The sequence below is a fragment of the Pezoporus wallicus genome, unplaced genomic scaffold, assembly GCF_028554395.1.
Source record: "Pezoporus wallicus isolate ANWC-B61680 ecotype Strahan unplaced genomic scaffold, APGP_CSIRO_Pwel_v1 contig_4161, whole genome shotgun sequence".
NCBI classification, from domain to species: Eukaryota; Metazoa; Chordata; class Aves; order Psittaciformes; family Psittacidae; genus Pezoporus; species Pezoporus wallicus.
The window spans coordinates 2,709,698-2,734,719 of NW_026639584.1; the positions used below are offsets into that span (position 1 = coordinate 2,709,698).

At 48.3% G+C, this 25,022-nt stretch overlaps 1 protein-coding gene across 2 annotated transcripts in view; it reads right to left on the reverse strand.

The window, feature by feature from the left end:
- WWC1 (WW and C2 domain containing 1) overlaps window positions 1-25,022 on the reverse strand; it is a 69,483-nt gene extending 44,461 nt beyond the window's left edge. Inside the window, exon 1 of one of the 2 annotated variants that reach the window (XM_057415085.1) lies at window positions 24,839-25,022. In XM_057415085.1, the coding sequence (XP_057271068.1) occupies window positions 24,839-24,986 (148 nt within the window). In that variant the 5' untranslated portion in view covers window positions 24,987-25,022. The remainder of the gene's footprint in view (window positions 1-24,838) is intronic. The other variant, XM_057415084.1, reaches the window with a different exon arrangement.

The window sequence follows — 25,022 nt, forward strand, 5'->3', positions numbered from 1 at the left end:
AATTGCTGTACCTCAGTGTTCAGGAACACATTATCCCAAGGATGGCAGCAGAGCAAGCACTGGGCTGACTTCGGGTGCTTGACCTCACAACCAGTCTCCAGCCAGCAATGAGTTGTCACTCACTTCATCTGTGGTGATTAAAACCTTTGACTCTTCCAGAAACAATGCATGTTGCTCTATTTCTTACTATCATGTGCCATCTCTACTGTCAAAAAGAGCAGTATGACAGGAAATACCTCCTGCAACACTACCAGCTCCTTGTACCCCTTATTTGAAGTGGGAAAACAGACAACTCTAGGATGGCATCACTAGAATAGGGTCCCTAGTCTACCCAGCGCAGAACCCAACATTGCTAGCATGGAAGCACATTTAGAAAGAGGCAAGGAAACCATAGGAGGCTGGGTTTAAAGGCATGCTGCTCCCTCGTTCACCTCCTACTAGCACTGGGCTAATTGCTAACTCCATGTGCAGCTTTAGTAGCACTGCCTGCCTGCTCTTTCTGCATTATAAACCTTCTTACTGAGTTATATTGCTATTTGATGCTCCTGATCCCAAACAGCAACATCAGCGGGCTCTTTGTTCTGCATCACTTACAGAACAGACTAGGCAAGCAGCAGGGCATCACAACAGCCTCTTCTGCTCTTTGCCCTAAGACAGATCAGCTACAGTCACTTAGCTGTTGTGCAATGCCTACATCACTTCTCAGAATCAGACTGATTTGGGTTGGGAAGGACCTTAAGACCATTCAGTTCCAACCCCCTGCCACTGGCAGGGACACCTCACACTAAACCATAGCACCCAAGGCTCTGTCCAATCTGGCCCTGAACTGTCAGGGATGGAGCATTTACCACTTTGGGCAACCTGTGCCAGTGCCTCACCACCCTCACAGTAAAGAACTTCTTCCTTATCTCCAACCTGACCTTCCCCTTTTTTAGTTTGAACCCATCACCCCTTGTCCTATCACTACAGACCCTGATGAAGAGTCTCTCTCCAGCATCCTTGTAGGTTCCTTTCAGATACTGGAAAGCTGCTTCTTGAAGCTTTACTTCACTGCTCTGACCTTGCAGCAGCCTGGCAGCTGGGAAGTCCTGTCAGGCAGAGCAGAATGCAGCCACACACAGGAAGACACTAAGTCAAGTAAAGCCCAAAGATGTCTAAGCACAGCCACAGGAGGACATGGGTGCCTTCTGTACCATTCTAAACTCAGCGGTACCAGGTATGAACAGGACTATTTCTGGCTGGCTGTAACAATCAGACAAGATGCTTGGTTAAGGTGATCTTGGAGCAGTGAAGAACACAGAAGAACAGAAATCTTTCTAGTTGCAAAGCAATCGGGAATTCAAGATACAGAACACTTCCTCAAGCATGAGCATTGCCCTGAACACTGTAATTCCTGCCATATCCTTCCAAAGGGGCAAACCACAATCATTTCAACAGACTCAGCCTTGCAGGTTGGCACTGAAAACAGCCAAAGAGGAGGAAGCCCAGGGTATACAGCACTCAAGCTCATGGATGCAGCAACTGCAAAAGCACACAAGCAGCTGGAATTCACAGTATCAGATATACTGATATGATACAGATTTTTGCCTTCTCAGCTCCTAAGAAGTCGTACCATATCAAAACTAACAAGTGTCAGAACAGGAACAGAGATCCAGAACAACCTTGGGAGAGTAAAGCTTAAGGAGATTTAAAGTGTTAGAAGCAGAAGAGTATAAAGCTAATAGGTTTAGTACCTTTATCATCCAGTGTAACAAAGCCTTGGTTACTGGATTACTGAGAGGGTGGTGAGGTGCTGGCACAGGCTGCCCAAAGAAGTTGGGAATCCTCCATCCCTGGCAGTGTTCAAGGCCAGGATGGACAGAGCCGTGGGTGACATGATCTAGGGTGAGGTATCCCTGCCTATGGCAGGGGGTTAGAACTGGATGATCTTAAGGTCCTTTCCAACCCAAGCCAGTCTGGGATTTTATGATTATGGAGTTAAGTAACAAATTACTCCAAACTGCATAGACAGACCCATAAAAAGCACAAAACACAGCTCAGAACTTCACACACTGCAAGGGAGTCAATACAAATCAACAACTATTGAAGACTGCTCACTCATTTGCGGGCAGCAACAATGAGATCTGCATCACCAAGTAAGTTTAATGGATTTACTCTTACAAACAGCACTTATTTTGAGTGATCCACTATCAATATATTTTGCCAACAGATTCAATTTGTGTTAACACAGTTCTAATGCCACTTGCTCTTTGCATCCCCTTCCCCATCTACCTCTCACACAGCTTGAAGCCCACTTGCAGGCCTTCTGCCAGCTCCCCAGTGGCAGAAGCAGCTGAAGATCTGCATGCCCAGCACTTGGCTCAGAAAGAACAGAGCCCATCTGCAGAGAGAACAGGCCAGAGGCTCAGGGACCACAGCTCAGATCACACAGGGGAAGGACTATGGTGTTGGTACTGCCTGTTTTCTGTCTACTTTCCAGACTGGAACAGTGCCACTAAGGTGGAAAGCTGCCTTCAGGTTCAGGACAAACAAGCATTTCTTCATAGGCAAAGCCAAACATGATATCCTGAAACAGGGATACTGCTGGTAGCAGCCCCTTGCAATTCCCAGCTGCCAGGCCTGGGGATGGTGCACAGGGATTCTCTTCAGCTACAGCATGTGTGACAGACCAAAACAGCTGCCTGTTCCCTCCCAGAACACCAGCTCCTCCAGGGACACTGTGCTCCTGGGGGATCCTTTCCCTCTTCTTTGCACGGGATTTACACAACCACAGGAAAAATAACTTGAGTTTTCCTGAAGCATTCTAGATGGGTGAATGAGACTGAGAAAGGGGACAGGGCTCTGGAATGCAGCACAAGTTGCCTTGTCTCCTGACAGGAGCAGCAGTTTAGTCTTACTCAGAATTTAAAGAACTTGAAGCAAACCCCAAAGCAACGTGTCATTTTTCAGAATTCAAGGGAAAACTCCTTAGAAACAATTCATTCCCCAAGTCTGTTTACAACTCAAATGTTCCTGCAGGGAGTATTATCAGAGGATGTCTGTGAATACACGCTCATGGGTGCAATCGGCAGCACTTGCTCAAAGAGGATGCAAGGATGCTCAGCCATTAAGTACAAACAATGAACAACACTCTGGTCCCAAACTGTAACTGGCTGCCAAAAAGCAAGGTGGCATTTCTAAATGTGAGCATGTGTGAAAGCCATCTCTTACCATGGGGTAACTGACAGGTACTTTGCTGTAAGGGCCTTGCAGAGACACTGCTGCCTGCTTTGGCCTGAAGCAGTTAACCAAGTTTCTAATTCAGTGTATCATGCTTTTAGTGTCCAACAGACCTCTACAGAGGTACCAAAAGCTTGTCACTGTAGTGATTCCTCAGTTCAAAATGCACATGTGGAAGCAAAGACTCAGCACATGTACCACTTCATCACTGCTGCTCACACTTCATGATCTAGGTATGTATCGCAGACACACCTTACATAGTCTTACTATTAGTATTTAGCTACTATTTAACTTCGGTGTATGAGAAGAGGGCACAGGAACCTCCTTCCAAAGCAACAATCTTCCTTTTTCCAATATGCTCTGCTAAAGGTCACTAAGAACACTTTAGATATGGCTGTGTTCCTACTTCTCCCACCCCAACTTCTCCCTCATATAACAGATGTCCAAAGCTCATTTGAGCCTTGAAAGATTACTGGCTGCTGACAGCAAAGTTAGCTGCTCTAAATCCCTTTAGAAGCAATAAAGCATACTTTGAAATCTTTCACATAAAAGAACTATTCCAGACAAAAGAAATCAAGACTGCAACCTCTACAGAACAAACTAAAAATGAGAGTAGCCCCTGAAGATGAATGCTGGGTTTGGTGATGGCATCATAAGCTTACTGGCACCCATGTACAGGAAAGAGTTCCAGCTCAAAGTACTGGCCACTCGCCACTGGCGTTACAGAGCTGATGGAACATACAAGACCTCCTACACCCGTGTGAAGTGCCTGAGATACTGGTCCTTGTGAGAAGACAACCAGCACTCTGCCAAGCCAAGCTGAGAGCAAGCTGGCGGTGCTGCAGGCAGCTCCCTGCCCAGAAACCCAGGTCACAAGCTCTGCACTGCAAAGATGCAGGCACATGAGCATTTAACAGCCCATACCCCTCAGTTTTCCTTGTAACTGCCTGAGGGTTATTGCTTCATTACCAGCGGTTTCAAGGTTTATAGTAACAGCCTGCCTAAAAAGTTACCTTCATGTCTCTGAAGAGACCCCAGCTTCAGTACCACCAGAGCAATTGATCCATTTGAAGCAGCACAGAAAGTGAATCACAATGAACACCCTGCATTTCAACCTGGCCTTACAAGCTGAAAAACTTCAAAGATAAAAACCCAAAGATGTCGTATTCATCTTGATCAAAACCAAGCAGCTGGGGTTACAGCACTGAGCTCAGGCTCACAAAGCAGCTGCTACAGCAAGTGCACCAGCTTTGGGAGCAGTGGTGTGCTCACAGCATCCCCTGCTGTGCCCGGGAGCAGGCCCTGGACACACAGCACCACCTCTGTAACCCATCTGGATTCAGCACATGACAGCCTATGAATTCTGACAACTCCACCACCCACAGGATCAAATGCTGCTTCCACAGAGCACAAGACTACCCACTGCATGTCCCAGGGAAGCCAGTTCAGCTCATTCAAGTGGGAGACAAGTCTTCACACTGCAGCTAATAGCCTGCCCCAGCCACAGGAGTGAGCAGAGGCCACACCATTCCACAGCACCTAAACCCAGACTTCCAAGACCATCAGCACACAGCCACATTCCCAGCACACCCCCAAGCCCCCCAGAACTGAGAAGGATCAGAAGTTGATCAGCGAGACAAGGCTTTTGCAAAAATGCTCTATGCTAGGAATTTAGAAAGGAATTATCTGAGAGAGACTGGAAACACCCAAATTACTCTAACAAAAGCAGCACAAAGAGTAAGTTCACAGAGCCATGGGGAAAGAGATAGGGTTTATTCTATCCTTGTCAAGACATAAAAACTATGTATTTAAGTGTCTGCTCCCAGAGTTGTAGGACAGTGTCAGCAACAGAAGTGCCCCAGTCACAGTCGAGCTCCAGTGATACTTGGATTTCTTCAGGAACACAGCATCTATCATCTCAAAGCACATTCATAGTCAGAGCAGTAAGTGTTGGTTTATTTTTTTCACTACAAGGGTTGCTTTATCTGTACCATGCGATGTGCTTCAGGATTAAATGCACTCAAAAAGCATTTTAAAAGAGGATCCGTTTCTAGGCAATGCAGTTTCTTAACCTGAATCAGCACAACTGCACAAGGACATGTGCTAGTGCTGGGGAGAGAGGGAGAATTGTGTCAGATCCACAGCACAGACATCAGCAACTGAGCCAGGCTAATGGCTTGTCACTCCCATTAAACCCATCATTCACACCTCCCATCCCACGCACCCTTTCCTTGCTCCTCTTCCAGTCAAGCAGCTCTGCTCTCCCAAATGCACCCTCCAGGCCCTCCCACAAGCTGCTTCCATTCAGGAACACACCAGAGGAGCAGGCAGGCTCTCCTGTGCATGAATTCACAGGAGACAGGCAGGACGCGGCAGGCAGCACAGTGCCAGCAACGGGGGAGTGTCAGGAACAGAAGCAGCACTAGGGGAAACCACAACGCCCTGGCTGGTTCTGTTGAGCTGTCTGGCTGCTCACCACGTTTCTGGGTACCAAACTGGTTGATGAGCTTCATCTGCCATGGAATCATAATTAAAACTGGTCCTCTCCAGTGGCGTGTGTTCTTCAGCTGCCAGACTCTGCCCTGCTGCTGCCTTCACGCTCATTACTGCTTATAACTGAACAACTTTAGAAGCTGGTCCCTTAGCTTTACACAGCCCCTTAGACCACACCAGCCCTGCTGGGGAGCAGCAAACACCCTTCCACTGCCCGCTGCAGCCATCCCCTGCCGCCAGCACAAGGAGCTGTTTGTTGCTGCTGTCAGCCGGGCGGGCAGCGCTGCGCTGCGCAGGAATGTGCTCGCTGACTGCACCTTTTCATCTCGATAAGGATTTTCAAGGTCATGTTCTCTTCCCTGCCGGCTCCTCCCCGGCTCCAGTGCAATCCCAAGCACGCAGCCCTGGACCCTGCTGCGTGTTCCCACCCCACCGGCACAACCTGTCGCATTCCTCTGCACCAGCAATCCCTGCTGCTCGCAGGCAGCTCCCGGGGTCAGCAACACCTCTGCCAGGAGACAGCAGGCACAGCACTGCAGCAGCTTCGCCAGGAGCCCCGGCCGTGCCTTTGCTGCAGGGGCAGGGCAACCCTGCAGTGAGGCTCCAGGGTGAACGTTTCTGAATTAAATATTTCATAGGAAAACAGGCTGCAGCCTGGGCCAAAGCCCCGTCGCACTCACGGCCTAAGAGCTGTAGCCGTCACTCACCCTGTGCATGCTAAAGCACACATGCTTCACATGGCTGGTGAGCCCAAGGCACAGCACGGAGGCTGCCTCTGGGGACAGACCCTGCCGCCCTGGCCCCACACACCACAGCAGCAGCCACCAAAGCAGCCCAGCACCAGCAGCCGACGGGGAAGAGCTGGTGCCGGCCCAGGGCTCAGGGGGAAGGCAGAGATGATGGTGCTGAGCCTGAGAAGCCCCTCTCCTATTGCGGGCACAGGAGGGCAGCCCACATGGATACAAGAAGCTTTCTGGACCTGCAGACACTCCCCACACCACGCAAGATTTCTAGATAACTACCGAGGAATCATACATGCTGCCTGCTTACAAAGCCAGCTAATTATACAATCTGTTAAGCATGTATGTGCACACAACGGTGCTTTGAGTCATTAGAGGACGGGATTTATACTTCATTGCACGCATCTTGCTCTTTGTGAGTGCGTGCCTGGATACAGCCAAAATGAACACAAGTATCTGGAATGTCTGCAGCTCGCAGGCCAGCGCATCTGAATACAAAGCTGAGCCCTGGAGAGCCTGACTGGCTGCATGTGAGCCCCCACTGCACAGATACTCCCCCCACATCTAAATTCCCTATTCCCTCTTTTACCACTCCAAGCATCCAAAAGCAGAGCACAGCATAATATTTAAGCCATATTCTGTAAGAGTGATGTTAGCACGGAAAAAGCAGCAGTGCAGGTGAAGGGCTGTGAAGACAAAGAGCTCGGCAGCTCTGCCACAGTGTGGCTGTCCCAGGTCCAATGCCAGCAGCAGGGCCCTGGCACTCTGGCAGGACCTCAGCTCTATGGCAGCAGCCGCTCCTCACCACCAAGCCCCCCGCCAGATGGACATCCCTGTCCTTGTGCTGGCCAGGCAGATAATACCATGGCACATCACAGATGCTGTCTCTCCCCTTCAGCCACTTTGTCTTCATTTACTATTGCCCGACTTGCTCTCACTGATGCCAGGCAGTGCCACAGGAGCTTTGTGCAGCAAAGGGCTGCAGCACACAGTGGGGCAGATCCAGTGTCACAGGACTTTGTGCAGAGCACCAGGGGATGCCCAGCAGCATAGGGTTGCAGCACAGCAGGGCTCTCTCCACGCTGCAGCAGCAGCAAAGGCTCATGGCAAGTGGCACAGAACAAACCACAGGGCTGCCTGCATCTACCTGTGCGCAGCACCTCAGCTGGCTGCTCTCATCCCTGTACTCATCACCAAAGCATCTGGGTGCTGCTGATGTAAAACCAGAGAGCTATAGCTATGTTTTTCATGGATGTTTCTGATAATTGTTAAAAGAATTTCTTCTGCTGATGATTTCCCTTCAGCCTCCCAAATATGCAACCTTACCCGCAGGTGAGCTCTTACCCCCTTAATTCAGTTGGCTTCATAGCCATAGCATGCCCCATCCTATGGAAAGCCCTATCCTAAGGAATCATATACCTATACGGTACGCTATGCTTTCAAAGGGATGCACTTGATTTCCTATTCTTTACCTTCAATGCACTGCTATTTAGCCCAGTAATTTAACTTTAGTTCTAAAATAGAGAAGGATTTTAAGCATTTGTGCGTAAGTACAAGGTATTATTTAGGGGCTTCATAATGAATCAAGCCAAACCACCTCCATTTTCACACATTTCTCTTCCCTGCACGTCAGGGGAAGCAGCATAAGGCACCAATTCTAAGATCAGGATTGGCTTGGAAAACATGAGCTGGTCAAAATAAGCTCTTAAAACCTCATAGACCACAACAGACCTAGCAAGGTACAGCAGCAAATCATACCTTTATCCCATCTCAACCCCAGCACCTGCTTGTCTGGAGCAGGGTATCTGTGCTCCCTGTTTTCAACGCAGGGTGTGCAACCGTGAGAAGCAGATGGTGCAGATACCCTGATGCTGTCCTGGTACAGCAACCTCACAGCATCTGCAGGGGCTTTAAGGCACAAGACATTTAACTCCTGAGATGATCTTGTGGGGTATTAAATGCCCCTGTGTCACCTGGGCCACCAGCCTGAGCACACCTTGCCTTTCCCCGAGGAATAGGACAAGAGGCAACACTACTTCCCCAAAAGCCATGCTTAAGAGCCAAGCACCTCAGTTGCGTTCAGCTCTTTCATACACCCCCCTTGCTCACATGAGGAAGTGCTTGCAAATTTGAGTACTGAAATCAGCACCACGGGATTTTCAAGGTAACACCTCCACAAGGAGGTGTCAGGATATGTCAAACTGCAGAGCAGGATGTCTTCCTGTACATGTGCGTTGTGCCCATCTCCAGTTAGCTTACAGGACCTTGCCTTGAAACTCTGAGAGCAAGCCTCTGAAACAAATTGCTTCAAAACCAGTCTTCTCTATACACAACCCAAACCCTATAATAGCTGGCTAACACTGTTAGAAAGGGTTTGCAGCCTTAAGAGCTGCCAAAGGATAAGCAGCAGCTGAATCAGTAAAATCTCATTTTAAGTCTTCCCCAGGAAAACGAGTATTTGTGGCAAGATCCCTGAGGTGATGCTAAAGCAGGCAAGAGGTGGGAAGTGCTGTGGAAACCAGAGCACTGCGGGTGCACACACCATGTGTGCTGCTCTCCAACCAAATGGTGCCAAGCACTCTGCAAGTCACCAGTTGCCTCCTCTAGTCTCACTGTAGCTTGTTTGTAACCCACTGAAGCTCACATGATACAACCATCACTGTTGCTCAAAGCATTACCTAAAGTATCTCAGCTATTCTTTTCCACCCCTCTTTTTCAAAGGTGTGTTTAATGCAGCTGACATTGTGCTTTACAGCACCATGCATGAGGTCTTAAGCAAGCCATCACAAGAGACTACAGGTTTGAAGTTTGCTGCTTAACTGAATACCACTTCACCAGCAGCACCTGACTGAACTGCCAGTCAGTTTCACTGTATTATCCATTTTCTTCATTTCTACCCAAACCCTGATCTATAGCATCAATGCAGACTTCTCAGCATGCACATTAACTTACTGCATCAGCTCAGCCAAATAAATCATTCACAGTTCAGCTTATCTGCAAAGCCCAACCTGAATTCTCTGGCAAAGAACATCCTCCTGTTGCCCTTGTCTCTAAGCTAACTTCCAGGCTGACCCAGAGAACCAACGTGCTATCAGGTTCCAAAATCGGTGATGAATCTGCAGAACTATTAAAACCACCAGACCTAACTGCCAGAAGCCTTCAAACACTTTCCATTCATAATGTCCTTTATCAATGTCCTTCTAATAACTGCCAAATCAATGGCATAAACAGATGGTTCTACTGTTCCAGACCAGAGAAGACAGAGGAGAGCAATACTGCAGAAACTGCAGTGCTTGGGATGAATGGAACATGACATTGAAATTCTAACAGCATTTCAGAGAAAGATGCTGAGTGCTTTGCTCTGCTCTGAGCAGCCACATGCTGAGCAAGGCCAACAGGCAGGGAAAACCATGCCTCCAGCTGTGCATGCAGAAGGTACAGAGAGGACACACAGAAAGAAGCACATACCTTTTTAGGTGTCACCTTCACAGCGCTGTAGCAGATGAAATTACAGCCCACAGCACTGAGAAAGCATCAGTCTGATATTTAAGCTGTCCGCTTTGAAAGGCACACTCCAAAGGAGAGGGCTGCCTCAGCACTTGCAGTGCCAGGCACAGCACCACTGCATCCACTGCTGCTCAGGTGCAAGCCAGGGCTTCCAGGGAAGCCTAGTTAGCAGGAAGGTCACTGCCATGCAACAGGTCCCTGCTGCAGTCCTTGGACGACTTCAACTTAACTGCAGCAGCAGGAAGTGTGCCAGGAAAGCAGGGAGCAGTTTTCTGTGTGCCAGCCAGTTCAGTGAGGAGAGAAATGTGCACCAGGGCTGAGAACACCCACCTCCATAGCAGGGAGGTCAGCTGCTTCTCAGCCTGCTGCAGCCCACCGCCACGACAGGGCAGGGTTAAATGGTGCACTTCAACCACAACCAAGCTCTAGGGCAAAGCCTTTTTCATCAGCAAATGTACCAGTGGTGGCAATACTGCAAGCAGTGTTTCACTGCGCTCTTTTGAGAGGGATCCAGAGGCAAATACTTCTGGTTAGTAAAATGCAGGGTGAAAAGAATGAAATTCACACCCCATCCAGCCTCCCCCGAGCAGTGCTCATTTAATAAGACAACTTTGTTAAGAAATTGATCTCTTATATTTTCCCGCATTAATATATAATACAAGATGTTGGCATAAAACCAGCTCATACAGCCTCGCAATAATCAGAAATATCAGGTCTCACACACCAGCCATTGCCCTGTCTGCATCTCAACCGCTTTATGGGGAAACTGTTACAGAATCACAGAAGAGTTAGGGTTAGAAGATCACCCAGTTCCAGCCCCCTGCCATGGGCAGGGGCATCTCACACTAAACCATGTCACCCAAGGCTCTGCCCAACCTGGCCTTGAACTTCCAGGGATGGAGCATTTACCACTTCTTTGAGCAACCTGTGCCAGTGCCTCACCACCCTCACAGAGAAGAACTTCTTCCTCATATCCAACCTGAACTTCCCGTTTCACTTTGAACCCATCACCCCTCATCCTAGCACTACAGTCCCTGATGAAGGGTGTCTCTCCAGCATCCTTGCAGGTTCCCTTCAGATACTGGAAGGCTGCTACAAGGGTGGTAGTGTCCATCATATAAAGCCAAGAAGTCACCCACTCAGGGGTCGGTTTAAGACACACTGGGTTTGTTTACCCCTATTTTGTCTTTTCTAAACCAATTCATATTCTTCAGGTACCCAGTACTGCTTCTCATCCCTTCCTGTTACTAGCCACAGCTCAGGCACACTGTGCTCTGACATGGCAGACAACAACAAACTCTCAGTGCTCATTGTAAAAGCAACTTTTCACAGTTACCTGGAAACATGATTTCAGATCGACTGAGCTCAGCTTTGTACAGCAGAGCCCCCAGGCACCAAAGGGACATCACCTTTGCTACATGCCCCCCCTGATCACCACATGAGACAGCAACAGGCAATGCAGAGCTCTGATCACAGAGGAGCACAACCTACCTGTGACCAAATGAGAACAACAAGGAAGCAGGACTGAAAGGGCAATTTGTTACAGCCACAAAAATGCATACCCAGTCCTTAGTGTATAGAGCGCACTGCCCTGTTCTCTTGTTCAGTTCAATCAAGCATCCCAGCAGTGGGCTGTTACAAAACAGGAGCAGGAAAACTAAATCAGACCACACAGCTTTCAAAGAAGGACTAACCTCAGTGGGGAAGAAAGAACACGAGAACTTTGCTGGCTTTCCCCATCCAGCACGGATGTAGTTTATATTCTTCCCTACACGGAACTGCTGTGCAAAGCAGGAATAGCTCATAAAGCTCAATTGCTCAAAAAGGAGCAATTCCAAAATGACCCATCAGGAACAACAGAAGAACGAAGAACGCAGTAACACTTTGTGATGGTCCAAATGAAAGAATAAACTACAGCTTTCTCAAAGGGAAATTCCCAGATAGGGAATTTACGCTGATGCAACTGAACATGCTTAGGCCTAGTTTTAAAAACTGAGCAGAACTTTAACCCCCCCAAAAAATGGTTCTTCAGTAACCAGCATAGCAATATAGCAACATCCAGCTCACAGAGGGCAGTGCTACCTGGCCACAGTCCACTGCACAGGCAGAGGCCTGTGAACCTGCTAATTCCAGCTGTGAAAGGACCCGAGGAAGTTGGGGGCAGGCATGGAGCATTTTAAGTTCCAACCTCATCTTAACACGGTGGCACTGGAGGCATACACTGAACTCAGTTGTCATCCTATTGCAGAGGCTCATTCAGTCACTGATCTAAGGGCATCACCTCACCGTGCCCAGAAACACTGCACTGCTACAGAGCACTCACCACACAGCCACCCAAGTGGCAGGAACAGTTCTTCTTATAGGAGTGTCCTCCCCATTGCTGTCATTAGAAGGTGTATACTTTGTCTGTAACACTTTAAAGCTTTCGAAAACCAAAAGCATCAGCAACAGTGCATTCACATTCATTTTTTACTGTTACATGAAGAGCTGAGGCTGCATCCTTTGAAGGCAATTCACTTCACTTGTACAAAGGCTACTTTCAGGCATCAGCACTCCAAGCTTTTCTTATCCATCTGCCTCCTTCCTTACCTACAGGATATGAAAGCTTAGACAAAGGTGTCTGACATTCAAATCAGTTGAAAAAAAAAACAAGCTTCCAAGCCTATTTGCTTCTTTTAGCATGGTAAGAGTTACAGTACTTCTTGCAAGTCTCCACATGTTTTGTTCAAGACTTACTGATCATCCTAATAAAATAATGCCCAAAGCACACCAAAAACCTATTAACAGACTGAAAATGAGAGTATCAGATCTATTACACCAGCCAGCCCTTCCTTTCCACTGGAGAAGCATTAGAGCCTTTGGACATCCCATTTCAACAAGAACGTTATTTAGTTGTAGTTTGGAGTAAAGTATTTAATCGCTAAAGGATTTGCAAATGACACATGAATATGCATGTACCACTTCTCTCCATGACATAAATCCTATTGTGTATTTATGAATGGATTGCTTTGCCTCCAGCTTCTACGTGTATATAAACACAGGTTTTAATCTGCAATTCCTTCCTCCCTCCCTCCTTTTTAAAGAGTTGCTTAAACAAATTTGCATTTTTGGAATCCATTATCCACAGTGTATTTCTAAACTCTAAAAACCTCTAAACCTCTTTCTCTCATCAGGCAAAAAGCTTACTTTATGAAAGGCTTTGCAGAGCCTGCAAGCACGGCCATAAGGGAACTCAGCAGCAGTGTTACACAGCTTGAGAGAGAGAAAGGAGAAGCAACAATCACTGGAAAAGAAGAATGCTCTGAGCATCAGAGCTGGGAACACAAAGGCAGGGAATGACAGGTCAACAGCCTGCCTTCAACTGCAAAAACCACCAGCTAAGTGGAAGTAAACCCTCCATAAGCACCTAGGAAGCAACAGAAACAGTAAGACTTACTATAAATTCCTTAATTGGTCCATTACTCCCTACAGCTTTCTTCAGGTATCCAGGCCAAGAACGAGGCAGCTGGAGCAAAGCATCATTTCAGCCCATCTTCAATACTTCCAGTAAGAGACGCTACTGTCATTCCAAGGTGTTGCACATACCTGCCTAGCTGTTCCCAGGAAGTCATTCAAACAATGATGCCTTTAAAGGTCATTGTTAAAATGATTTAGTTTGCAAATCTATTCTGTAATCAATGTGATTGCAAAGAACCACCACCATGCAGCACTCCATCAGAAGCAAGTGTCCCAAGCAGACTTCTTAGCAGAAGGATTATGGGTATGAGTTACCACTTGGTTTGTTACTCCATAGCAAACCCCTCAACCCCAGGGAGCTGCCTGCACCAGCTGCCTCCCTTTTCCAAGGACCCGGTGTCACTTGGCTCTGTTCAGAGCATGGGAGCAGCTGTCATGCCCCAGCTCCATCTTGCTGCCTTGTGGTTGAGAGCACAAGGGCTCTAGCAGCAGCCACGAGACACAACGGGACATGGCCTGACACAAGACCAACCCCTCCCACCCCCAAGTAGTCTCTGTGTCACAGGTCTAAACCAGGCTGTGAACTCAGCATGTTCATCTGCAGTCATGTCATCTTCCAGTAATCAAGGGATCTGTTCCTTATGGGAAGGAACAACCACCACAGCACTGGGCTCAAAACCCTTAGTGACCACACGTGAAGGGACCACCAGCCCATCGGACCTACTGAAGATGCAACACAACTTTCAGAACTGTATCCAGGAAGCAGACAGAAAATAAAACAGGAAGCACTATGGATATTAGCTAAAGACTGCTGCACACATGGAGAACGAAGATGAGAAAACTCAACACAGGACATTTGCTATAGGGAAAAGAGTGGCATTTACAAAGGCTCGGTGAAAACAAGCCTGAGTAGAGGACTTTGACAGTTCAGTTGCAAATTTGGCTCCTCAAACTGAGATTTTTATCCATGCAACTCTTTTGCAGGTGGCCAAGCCAGGTTCCTCTGCCCCACACCCCTCCCCTTGCCCCCATACATTCTTTTCCTTTAGAAGAAATCCTCAGAAGGAAGAGTAGTGCCCAAGGGGCAGAAAACCTCAGGCAAGCAAGTAACATGTGCTTTAAGTATTTACATTCAGGTTATGCCTCCCTTAGCATCAAGCACAGACCACAGCAGTGTTCAAAGCCAGGTTAGATGGCACTTGGAGCAACCTGGGCTAGTGGAAGGTGTCCCTGCCTGTGGCAGGGGGTTGGAACTGGATGACCTTTAAGGTCCCTTCCAACCCAAACCATTATATGGTTATATGATGGCAGATACCTTCTAAACTGAACTAGTAGTGAGCCAGCTGCATAAGAAACTAGCAATGCCATACAATAGTCTATGAAAAATGAACAGATGACATATGACAATGGAACTACCTTTATTCAGAACTACAGGCCATGTCAACTGAAAAGATACCACTGCTATTTGACAGCCTAGACTGAAGTTAAATCTGGAAGCTTCTACATTCAAATTGAAAAAGCAAACAAAGCAAAAGGTTAGAAGTGCCACATAAAGCCAGGGGCCATGGCAGCAGCCCTCACATTTCACCCTTCTGCACATACAGATTAAAATAAGACAGAATAATACCCACTGAGGCCTGTAAAGAAGCCTCTTCACCAGGCAAATCTGCCTATCTCTAGATTACTGGAAAGCTTACTTTTGAAGAATTAGCTGTTAAATAGCCCAAAGCCTCATGTGTGTGTGCAGGTAAGAACTGAGTAGTCAGTGACCCACCAAGGCAAAGACTGTTGAACTTTGATGATTAGCTCTTGTGGCGTGAAATACTTACTAGTGACATAAGACAAACTGCAAGCCTGGCTTGCTGACAGGCTCTTTAGGTTAGCTGCATGTGGAGATAACCTCAAGGAACTCCAGAAAAACCCCATCAACTGGGTGAACTGACAACTGGACAGAGATCAGATGGTGAGAAATGTTCACTGAGGTACTCAATAGGGGAGTTTAGCTTCCTTGTTCTCTGCAGGATGAACACACACCACTAATCCAAGAAACGAGCATCACCACATACATGCTCCAACAAAACAGTCTGTTCAAAGTGCTGATTTGATTTCCCCATGCCAAAAACGGCAACACAAAAATGGTTTTCATATGAAGGATTTTTTTTTTAATTACTATTTTGTTAAAACAAATTCAATCTGAAAAGCTCATCTGGAATGCTATACACATAACAGGTCATCCTGATTTAGATAAGCCTTACCATTTTCCCTTAAAATACTTCCTTTTCATAGGAAGTTCTCCCTTGAGAAAAGTTTCTATCCCTGCTAGACAGGAATTAATTCAGAGCTGCAGCAGCAAATGAAGCTGCATCATTAGCATCACTCCACTAGTCACAGAGAACATCTAGAGGAATCCTAGGAAGAACACAGACGCTGCAGCAGAGACCTTTCGAAGAAGGGTACCAGAGTCCCTCTCTTCCCATCCAAACAGCAGGAAGCAGAGGGCTGAATCAAAGTCACATCAGATGGCTGAGGAGCCAGGGGCTGCTCAGCAGAAGCCTGTCTAAAGAGCACTGCCACAATCTGACAGTTAGAAACCAGAGCAGCATCACTACCTGAGCATGGACCTTCCCCTGTGTGCACAACTGTCACATCCGCATCAGTGATGTGAGATGCAGGGCACAGAGTGCCTCAGCAATCCTCATCAGCCCCTGTGCACCAGGCAGCACACACAGGCTGAGCATCTCAGGGCCAGCAGCATCAGGGCAAGCATTACCCAGGAGCACTGCTGCAATGCCCTGCCAGCACAGGACAGCCACTGCCCCACTCCCACCCCATTCCTGGGGTGCTGCCCCACTCGCAATGCCATACCACATCTTCTCCCCGGCATTTCAGCAGCTCCCAGCAAGGCTACCACATGAGTATGATAAACTCCACTTCCCAAAGGGGGTTACCATGAGCTTCTCTGCAGCCTGGATCAGGCTGACTGCCCCAGCACCACCCAAGACAGGCCACCAAGCCCAGATACTTCACAGGAAACAGACTGGATAATTTGCAGATCTGCATCACATGTGACAGTCAAATACTTTCCATTATCATCCCCACCCAAATTCCCTTTGAGATAATGTGAATAAGCAGCTCCAAAACGTAATCTTTCAAACAGTCCAACTATGAGAACTTCAGGCATCCAGGATGAAGCTGTCAGCAGGAGGACTCTTCCCATTCACTCCCAGGCCAGTGCCATGGTTGCCATGGTCTAACAGATTGCAAATGCCAAGCTGCCCAGCCTCTGGCAGGACATGCCACAGGGCTCATGGCCTGGGTGGCCTGGGGGCTGCATGGCCAGGGACAGCCCGTTCAGTGGGGCACCAGCCTGTCTGCTGGCAGCTGCAGAGGTCAGCTGTCACATGAGATCACAACTTCTGCCTGGCAATAACAAAATCCCCTTCAAGTTACCCACCAGCACAGCATCACAGAGCAGTTTCTGAGGCTCCCTATGTCTTCATGGGCAGCTGTAAGGGTCCAGAAGATTGTTCTGGCCACTGCTGCGCCTCTGCAGGCCATCCTGTAGTAGGGCTGTGAGGGATGAAACACGAGAGTCCTCTCCTTGGCAGGGGGCTACCCTTGCTCTGAGTACAAGGCTATTAAGGCAGTTGCAAGCCACATAGGAGAAATTTACTAGTTGTTTCAGGGTCACAGTTCAAAACAGTTGTGTGGGGACAGTAACTTTCACTACCACCTTCCATCTCAGTTCTGCATGGATCAGATATGAATGGCTGCCTCTTGCAAATCAATGCTGTTTATTGCATGCTTTAAATCAATAAAGCTTTCCTCCACTGAGTAAATTCTTCTACAAGAGTGATTAGGCATTTGTGGAGAACTAAAGAGTTCCACTGAACAATACCATTAGTCCTGAAACATCAGCTTGACATCCCAGCCAGAAAGCACTTTGTCAGAACTAATTAATCCCCACAGCACCTCAGTAAGACTGAGAACGCAATTCATCTGCTTTCTAAATGTGGTGGGTACTTCTGTTGCAGAACATTGTGGCTGGGGTGGAAGCCATGAGTACCAGCACAAACAGAGCACAAGCCAAGGCAGCAGAACCCATCCAAAAGCATGAAGACTCAGAGAACACTGACAGCTGTAGGATTTGGCTTCTCTGCATCTTCCTGTTACACACCAAACCTCCTGTGACTACCCAGAGAGTCTTCCAGATGTCACTTGACTGGATGAGTGGCAGTGAAAAGCAGTTATTATTCTATTGGGAGCAGTTTTGTCTGCTGTTTGTTCAGCCAATTATAAATGCATGTAGCTTAAAAAGGAGGGGGGAACAGTAACCTTAGGCTCTGGGAACAAGAACTCTGGGGTTTTTTTGAGCAGTTGAAGCTAAGTCCTCATTACCATAAGGCAAGCACGTCACCTTACTGAACAGGTCTCAGGAATGGCAGTCAGCCAGCATAAGAAGTATTTCTCTCCAAGGAAGTGGTCAATCTACATAGCTCTCATACATGTGTGTGCATCAGCAGGGGTGTACACACCTCCGCCTGACTCTGCCTAGCTGCCGCCACTCTCCTTCATTCATTCAGCTAGCACTTGTCCTGCTGGTGGGGCACAAAGGCCAGCAGGTTCAGGCAGCAGCCCCTGCACAGAAGGAACATCAGCCAGGCTGTCCCAAGCCAGTTCTCCCCCTTAAAGAGATACTTGAAGTTCTCTCTAGTTTGACATAACCGAGCCCAGCACATTCCAGTGCTGGCAGGCCAGCAGGACCTACTGCAAGGCGAGCAGGAACATGCTGTGGGGTGGTGACACTCCTCAGCACTCCAAGAGTGGAAGCCTGGCCCTGGCAGCATGCAGCCACCTTCAGGAGCACAGAATGTGGATCACTCAGTTACTAATAGATTTCTCCAGTAACTGAGGTAAGAGGACAGTTTTTTTGCCAGTTTTTTGGACAAGTCTTCCGATGTCTTTCAGCAAGTTTTCTGGCACAAACTAGAGGACTTAAAATCAGATTCAGACATGGAAAAGCTTGTTGCAAACTCATCTTCCCATAACTGTGCTAGCTATGAGGACACCAGTGCAAATTGTACATTTAGGAAACGCCCTACCCTGCTGCTGGCCACACCTGGGCTCCAAGGGGGTGCAAATCCAGTCAGGAATCACAAGGCAAAGCTACACACCTCCAGCTCTGGAACACCTCAGCCGGGCTGGCACAGCCTGACCAGGTCCAGTGCCTGGGGGCAGCTTCCCAAGCGCACCCTCAGCAGCATTCCCGGGTTGCCATCAGAGCCAGTTCCATTCCCACACCTCCCGCTCAGCCTGGCTGTGCCCACACAGGATTCTGCACAACAGACACAGCCTTAGAACAAGACAGCAAAATAGCAGTTTTCATGCAGAGCAGCTCCTGGACCGTGCTCCCTGCACTGACACAGGATTTTACTGTGGCTGCAGCAGCAGCTCAAGGTACCCCATCAGCAACACCACTGGGCACCCACCCCAGGTCACCAACACAGCAGCCACCCCTCACCAGCCATACCCACATCTTCTGGGATTTACCAGCCAATTTCCTGCCATTCCACTGGATGGAGATGAAGACAACTGCTTCTATATGAAAATACATGGCCTATATAGGGATGAAATCGCTGATGCCCTTGCCAAATGAATTTCCAGTCCATAGAAGCGTCACTGACTTCACAAGCCATCAGTTTTTGAGCCAAAATGAAAGGTCTGCTCTTCTGAGCAAGATGACCTTGCCAGAGCAGAAGATGGAGCTTAACCTACATACTTCTAAATAATATGACTTACTGAGATTTCTTCAAAAGCAATTCTGATCTTTTAAGACTCGGAATTCCCCAAGACACATTAAAAAGCTGCTGAGCTTTAAAGGGCTTCACAGGTTTTTTTTCATGTTCCATAGGGAAGCAAGATAAAATAGTGCTTTCAGGAGTTCTGAAAGCACTGCCAACGACCTCTGTCACTACACACATGTGTGTACCACACCTTTAGCATCCATGGCCTTGTTACAAAGCCACCCTCCACCGTTGTTGTTTCTAGCCACCCTCCCCAGCTGGAAGCCAGTTTACCCAAGGAAGGAAGCACACTGGCTCTGAAGCACACCTGCAGGCTCCAAAGACATCAATACACCCTACCACCAGCCTCAGGAGCAAAGGTACAGTCACAGAGGAGTGCCCAGAGAAGGGTAACAGAGCTGGACAAGAGGAAACGGCCTCAAGCTGCACCATGGGGAGGTTCAGATGGAGATGAGGAACAATTCCTTCCCCAGAGGGTGCTCAGGCATTGGAACAGGCTGCCCAGGGCAGGGCTGGAGTCACCATCCCTGCAACTGTTCACACACCGTGGAGACGAGGCCTCAGTGCTATGGGTTAGTGGTGGCCTTGGCACTGCTGGGGGACGGGTGGACGAGATGAGCTTAAAGGTCTTTTCCAACCTGGCTGATTCTGTGATTCTGTGAAAACCCAATGATTTCTCATAACTGAAGAGGTCTGACCGATTTCAGCTCCAGTCACTTTTTTCCAGCTCCAGGTGCAACTTGTGTTAATGCATCTTGGAAGACTCTTGATATTACTAAATTAAATAAAATGCAAATGTCACCAGAATCTTACTCGCTGTCCTTGTCTCACTGTACATGAGCACTTGGATAAACCAGTTCATTTTCATTTACTGTGAAATAAAACTAACAACAGCTCAAGTCCTACACACGAAGACATCCTGTCCAGAGATGGCACTGAGGTGACTGTAATGACTGAGTTTCTGTCATGCTTCTGTGCTCATTGAAGACGGTTCTCACCAGCTTCTGTGGGCACACACTGAACTGCCTGTGCTTTAGGAAATAGCTATTTTGGGGAATGTAAAGATGAGAAAGCAGTTCACACACATATGACAGCGTGTTTGGCTAGCTATCAGTAAGGAAAGGCAACAGCAGGCATCAAACTCACAGCCTTCAGCTGCATGACCTACACTGCTGCTGGTGATAAAAGAAAATCTAGGGAAGAGAAATGTTCCATCTCCGAGAACTCCCCTCTCTTCTCCTGCTTACTGATTTTCATCTTCAGAAAAGCACAGCTCCTTTTATTCCTGCAGCTTTTCATCACCCTCTCTTCTTCTAGCCCTTCTATTCTGGAGAACTCCCACACTGAAGTTAGCTATGTTTAGCTTTATTCCAGTGATGAGAGCTGTGCTGTAGCCAAATAATCCACGTAGTGGACAGTTACACAGGAAATTTTAGCCTGATGCTCACATTTCTAAATCTTGAACACAGGAAGCTTGGAGGCAAAGTGTATGGAGCAGAGTGGGGACAAACCTTCAGGATCAGAACACTGCAGAGGAGACTAAATACTCGGAGTATTTCACATCAAGTCCAGAAGGCAGACCCAGAGGGGCATGGCTACATTCTTATGCTCACTGTATGACATGCCAAGCTCTTCTCCATCAAGATTCTCAGGCTTGGCAAACCTGAACCTTCCTGAGTAAATAGATGGCTCTATTTTAAATGGACAATGTCTTCTACATGTGACAGTACATAAACTGGCACATAATGGCCCTGAACGTTGGCAAATCTCTTCCCTAATTCTCTTTACCAAAGCTCTACTTTGGAGGTTCACACTGGAAAAACCTCCATAAGCAGTAGGAAGGAATTTCAGGGAGCACCTGCAGAATCTGGGATTTTGTGTAAGAAACATCTCCTATCCTTTACACCAGGAACAGCATTCAAGAAATGAAGGGCATCAACTGAGGCACTTCTGCCTCCCAAACCTGAAAAGATCTGTTTCTGTTCAGTAGCTTCACCAAACTTGGAACAAGGAGTGCTCCTATTTCACTACCTTTCACCCCCAACGGGAGGCCAGTGAATGGGGTAAAATGAGAAGTTCAGTTAGCTCCATCTAAAATAACCTAGAAACAACTCCTTACGCCACCATGGCGGTAGGAAAAGAACAAGAACACAAACAGTGGAGAGTGGGACACGTTTCCAGGCGTCTCCAGACCTCCAGTGCAACCAGGAAGCTTCTGGGATGAAAGTCAAGGAGCAGTGAAAAAACCTATCCTCTTCCAGGATGGTTTGAAGGAGAGTAACGTAAAGAACCCAAGGAGAGTGCACCCACCAGAACCCACCTCTAACCCTCATGTCTGCTGAAAGCAGGAATCTCTTGTGGTGTACTCTGTTGTTTCAGTGTTGCTCATGCTGATGTTTAAGCAGTAGCAGCAGCTGGTGCTAACCTTTAGAGATACCTTCCTTACATCCTGTTTGGCCATCAGCACAGCAGTTATGGTGCAGTCACACCCTCCGTGCTAAGAAAGCCAATGGGACATCTCTGTGGCATGTTTTACCAGAAGGTATGTACTGGTGCATACCTCAAAGATCATGCTTGCTTTTAACACAAGGAATGACAAACTTCTTCCCCTAGCTCAGTAAGGTTTAATTTCTGATTACATTAACAAATCTACAAAGAAGTCAGCTACACCAGCTTTCTTTTACACAAAGCAAACCACAGCAGGGCTGTTTTGTTTTCCCATCTCACCACTAGAACTGCCTTACAGCTTTTTAACCTGAACTACTTTGCAAGGTAACACAATTCTTTTTTCTTACACCATCCCACAGGAACAGTAACAGTGAAGTCACAAAATTCTTCAAATGATTTAATTTTAGATGATTGTCCCAAATGCTTTAGTTCCACAGGTTTCCAGCACTGCCCTGAAGGCTACTATACCCTTAAGCATTACGAGGTAAAAGTGCTCTGACATGCAGCAGCTCCAGTCAAGGCTTCAGGCATGTGAACATCACTCAAGTCAGCTTTACAGGAAAGTGAGATGCCACCACATGGCAGTGACTTCCTACTGGCAAAGTCTAATGGCCCCTCTTACCGACAGCCCACCTGCAGGATTGGTATTGTGTGCTACATCAAGGCTGGAAATCCACCAGCCCAGCTTTTGATTCCACAGTCCAAGACCACCTCACTCCCTACATCCCTTTCCCTGCTGCAGTTTCCCCTGTATGTCTGCAGCCAGGCTTCCCAGCAGCCCATGAACCCAGCCTCAGCACAACCACAAACCTAACACCAACTGCTGTTGCAAGAACAACAGGCAAGCCCATGCCCTGAAGCTAGAGCGTATCCCAGCTCATGTTTATTTCCACTAAATTAACCTGGAATGAAAGATTTAGGGAAGGTTTAAAACCTGTGTGTCCTATCTTTAGCTACCAGTTGTTGTTCCCTGAATAAACTGATCAGGTATTACAAAGGTACAGTCCCACTGACAAGCAGCTGGGTTCAGAGCAAGCCCTAGCCCATACATCTTCCTCCACATCCCTCTTGCAGATTAACAGCCACATTTCCTAATATTTATTACTTTTCACAGAGTAAAAGACAGGATGTGTAAGCACAGCACACAGAAAGCACTGTAGCAAACACACAGACTAACCTCTCCACTGCAGCAGTTTTAACGCCGAGTTGTAAAACACAAGGCTTACAAGTATTTAAAACACACTGAAAGTTCAACAATCACTGTGCAAACCCAAGCTCACTACTGCAGGCAGCAGTCATTTCATGACTTAAGCTGATCAGAAGCTCCCCATTAGCTGGTTTTCTTAGACAGCAGGCATTAGGTGCAAGAGAAACTTCTTTCCTGTCTGTCAGAGCAGGGTTTCAACTCATACAAGCACACAGTCCCCCAGGTGATGGGCAAGTGCCGTATCACATCGTAGTGTGGGACCAACACTCACTTCAAAGCCTTGAGGAGTTTCAGGGGAATGTCCAACCCAGCTTGTTTTCTTGGTACCTCCACTGGAAGGTGACTCAGAAGCAAAGCTCTCAGGGCCACATGTGTTCAAGGTGTATTTCTATGTGTACAACAAACAGTACGGGTTTGAATGCTCTCCCTTACCCGTGATGAGTGGTAATGGTTCTGTGACAGCTCAGCACATGCGTAAATAAGGCACTATTGAGTAATTTCTGTCCTTTCTGAATCACGAACCAAGGACACACACGAGAATTTTTATAAACCAGTATTAGGCCTATTAGATTTGTCACTTGTCTTCATTCTCTGTAACAAAACCAAGATGCCAGGAAAGCATGCCTGATTTCAGCCTGTATTGACTTTCAGGAAGGTTACAAAACACACCTTGAAACAACTATTTTACCAGCCCTTCTCAATCACATTCCTGAAACAAACGCCCCAAAACGAGTTCCAAGCCCCTGGCCAGCAGCAGGTTACATTTGTGTACAGTACACACAAGGATTATTCCTGGAATGCAGAACCTCATTGACATTTGTAAAACTGGACAATCATTCACTTCCCTGCTTAACGAAAACACATCCAAGTAGAACTGCAGAGAAGCAAAGTACTGACACCCCGTGAAGCATAGAAGTCCCTTTGAGGGACTGCTGGAAGAAAGGAAACCAAACTCGGGAATCACAGTAGCTGCCCTGTACAAGGGGAACACTCACTGTCACATAGGCGAAGGTGTAAAATTCATCACCAATCAACTGCATATTCTGATAGCTGGAATTTCCAGCTCATCAAGACAGATTTTTGAGTTGCTGCGGCTGGGAACATCAACTAACAGAGAACTAAATGTGAAATTTAGAAACTTGTGATTTCAACAGTGATCCAGTAACTGAGCTTCCAGCATGCTCTAGCTATGGTACGCTAGCTTATCTTAACTGCCTGCAGCATAGAACCAGAGCATGCTAGTACAGAGTATGTCTGGAAAAGCGACCTGGATCTTGAACAGTAGACAGTTTTCTGTTTCTCTTACTCTTTAGACGGCAAAATAGTGAAAGAGCTCCTCGGAGCAAGGGGTAACTGCTGAGAAGCAGGAGGCAGGCAGGGGCGATCACAAACACACCCTGCAGCCCACGACCTCCGTATTCATCATGCTCACCGGCAGCTGCCTGCAGAGGTGGGCCACGATGCAGGCTACAACCCAGGACACCCCCTGACCGCGCCTTGTCAGTCCCTCCCCACCCAGCGCTACTCTCGTGGGGTGCCCCGGGAGGGCTCCCCACCCCGCACGGCTCCGGCAGCAGCACTGCCGCTGCCCGCAGCGTTACACTCGCGCTGCTGGCACCGCGCGGGGCAGAGCCGCAACGCGTGAGCAGAGCAGAGACTGGAGAGAAGGCGGGGAGCAGGTGAACAACAACCGGAAAACTCTCCGAGCTCCCTCCATCCCTCCCCGCCCGAGCAGCAGGCAGGTGCCCAGCGCGCTGCCAGGACCGCGGGTACCCACACAGCGCAGCCCTGCCCGCCGCTCCCGCGGAGCCAGGCTGGGGCCGGGGCACGGCAGCAGTAACTGGCCGGGCAACCTGGGAGCGAGGGAGGTTCGCGCTGAGCAGCCGCGGGCACCCTTCTGACCGGCCCCCGGCCCCGGGAGCGGGAGAGGAGGGCCCCAAACGTCCCCGCCCGCCGCCGCCCACCTGTCGCGGGGGTCCACCCAGCTGGTGGTGCGGCTGCCGTGGTCGATGTAGTACACTTTCCCGTCGTAGTCCCGCGCCTCCTCCCAGCCCTCGGGCAGCGGCAGCTCCTTCCGCGGCATCGTCCCCACCGCCGGCCGCGCTGCCCCATCCACCGCTCCGCTCCAGGGCGGAGGCCGGCCGCAGG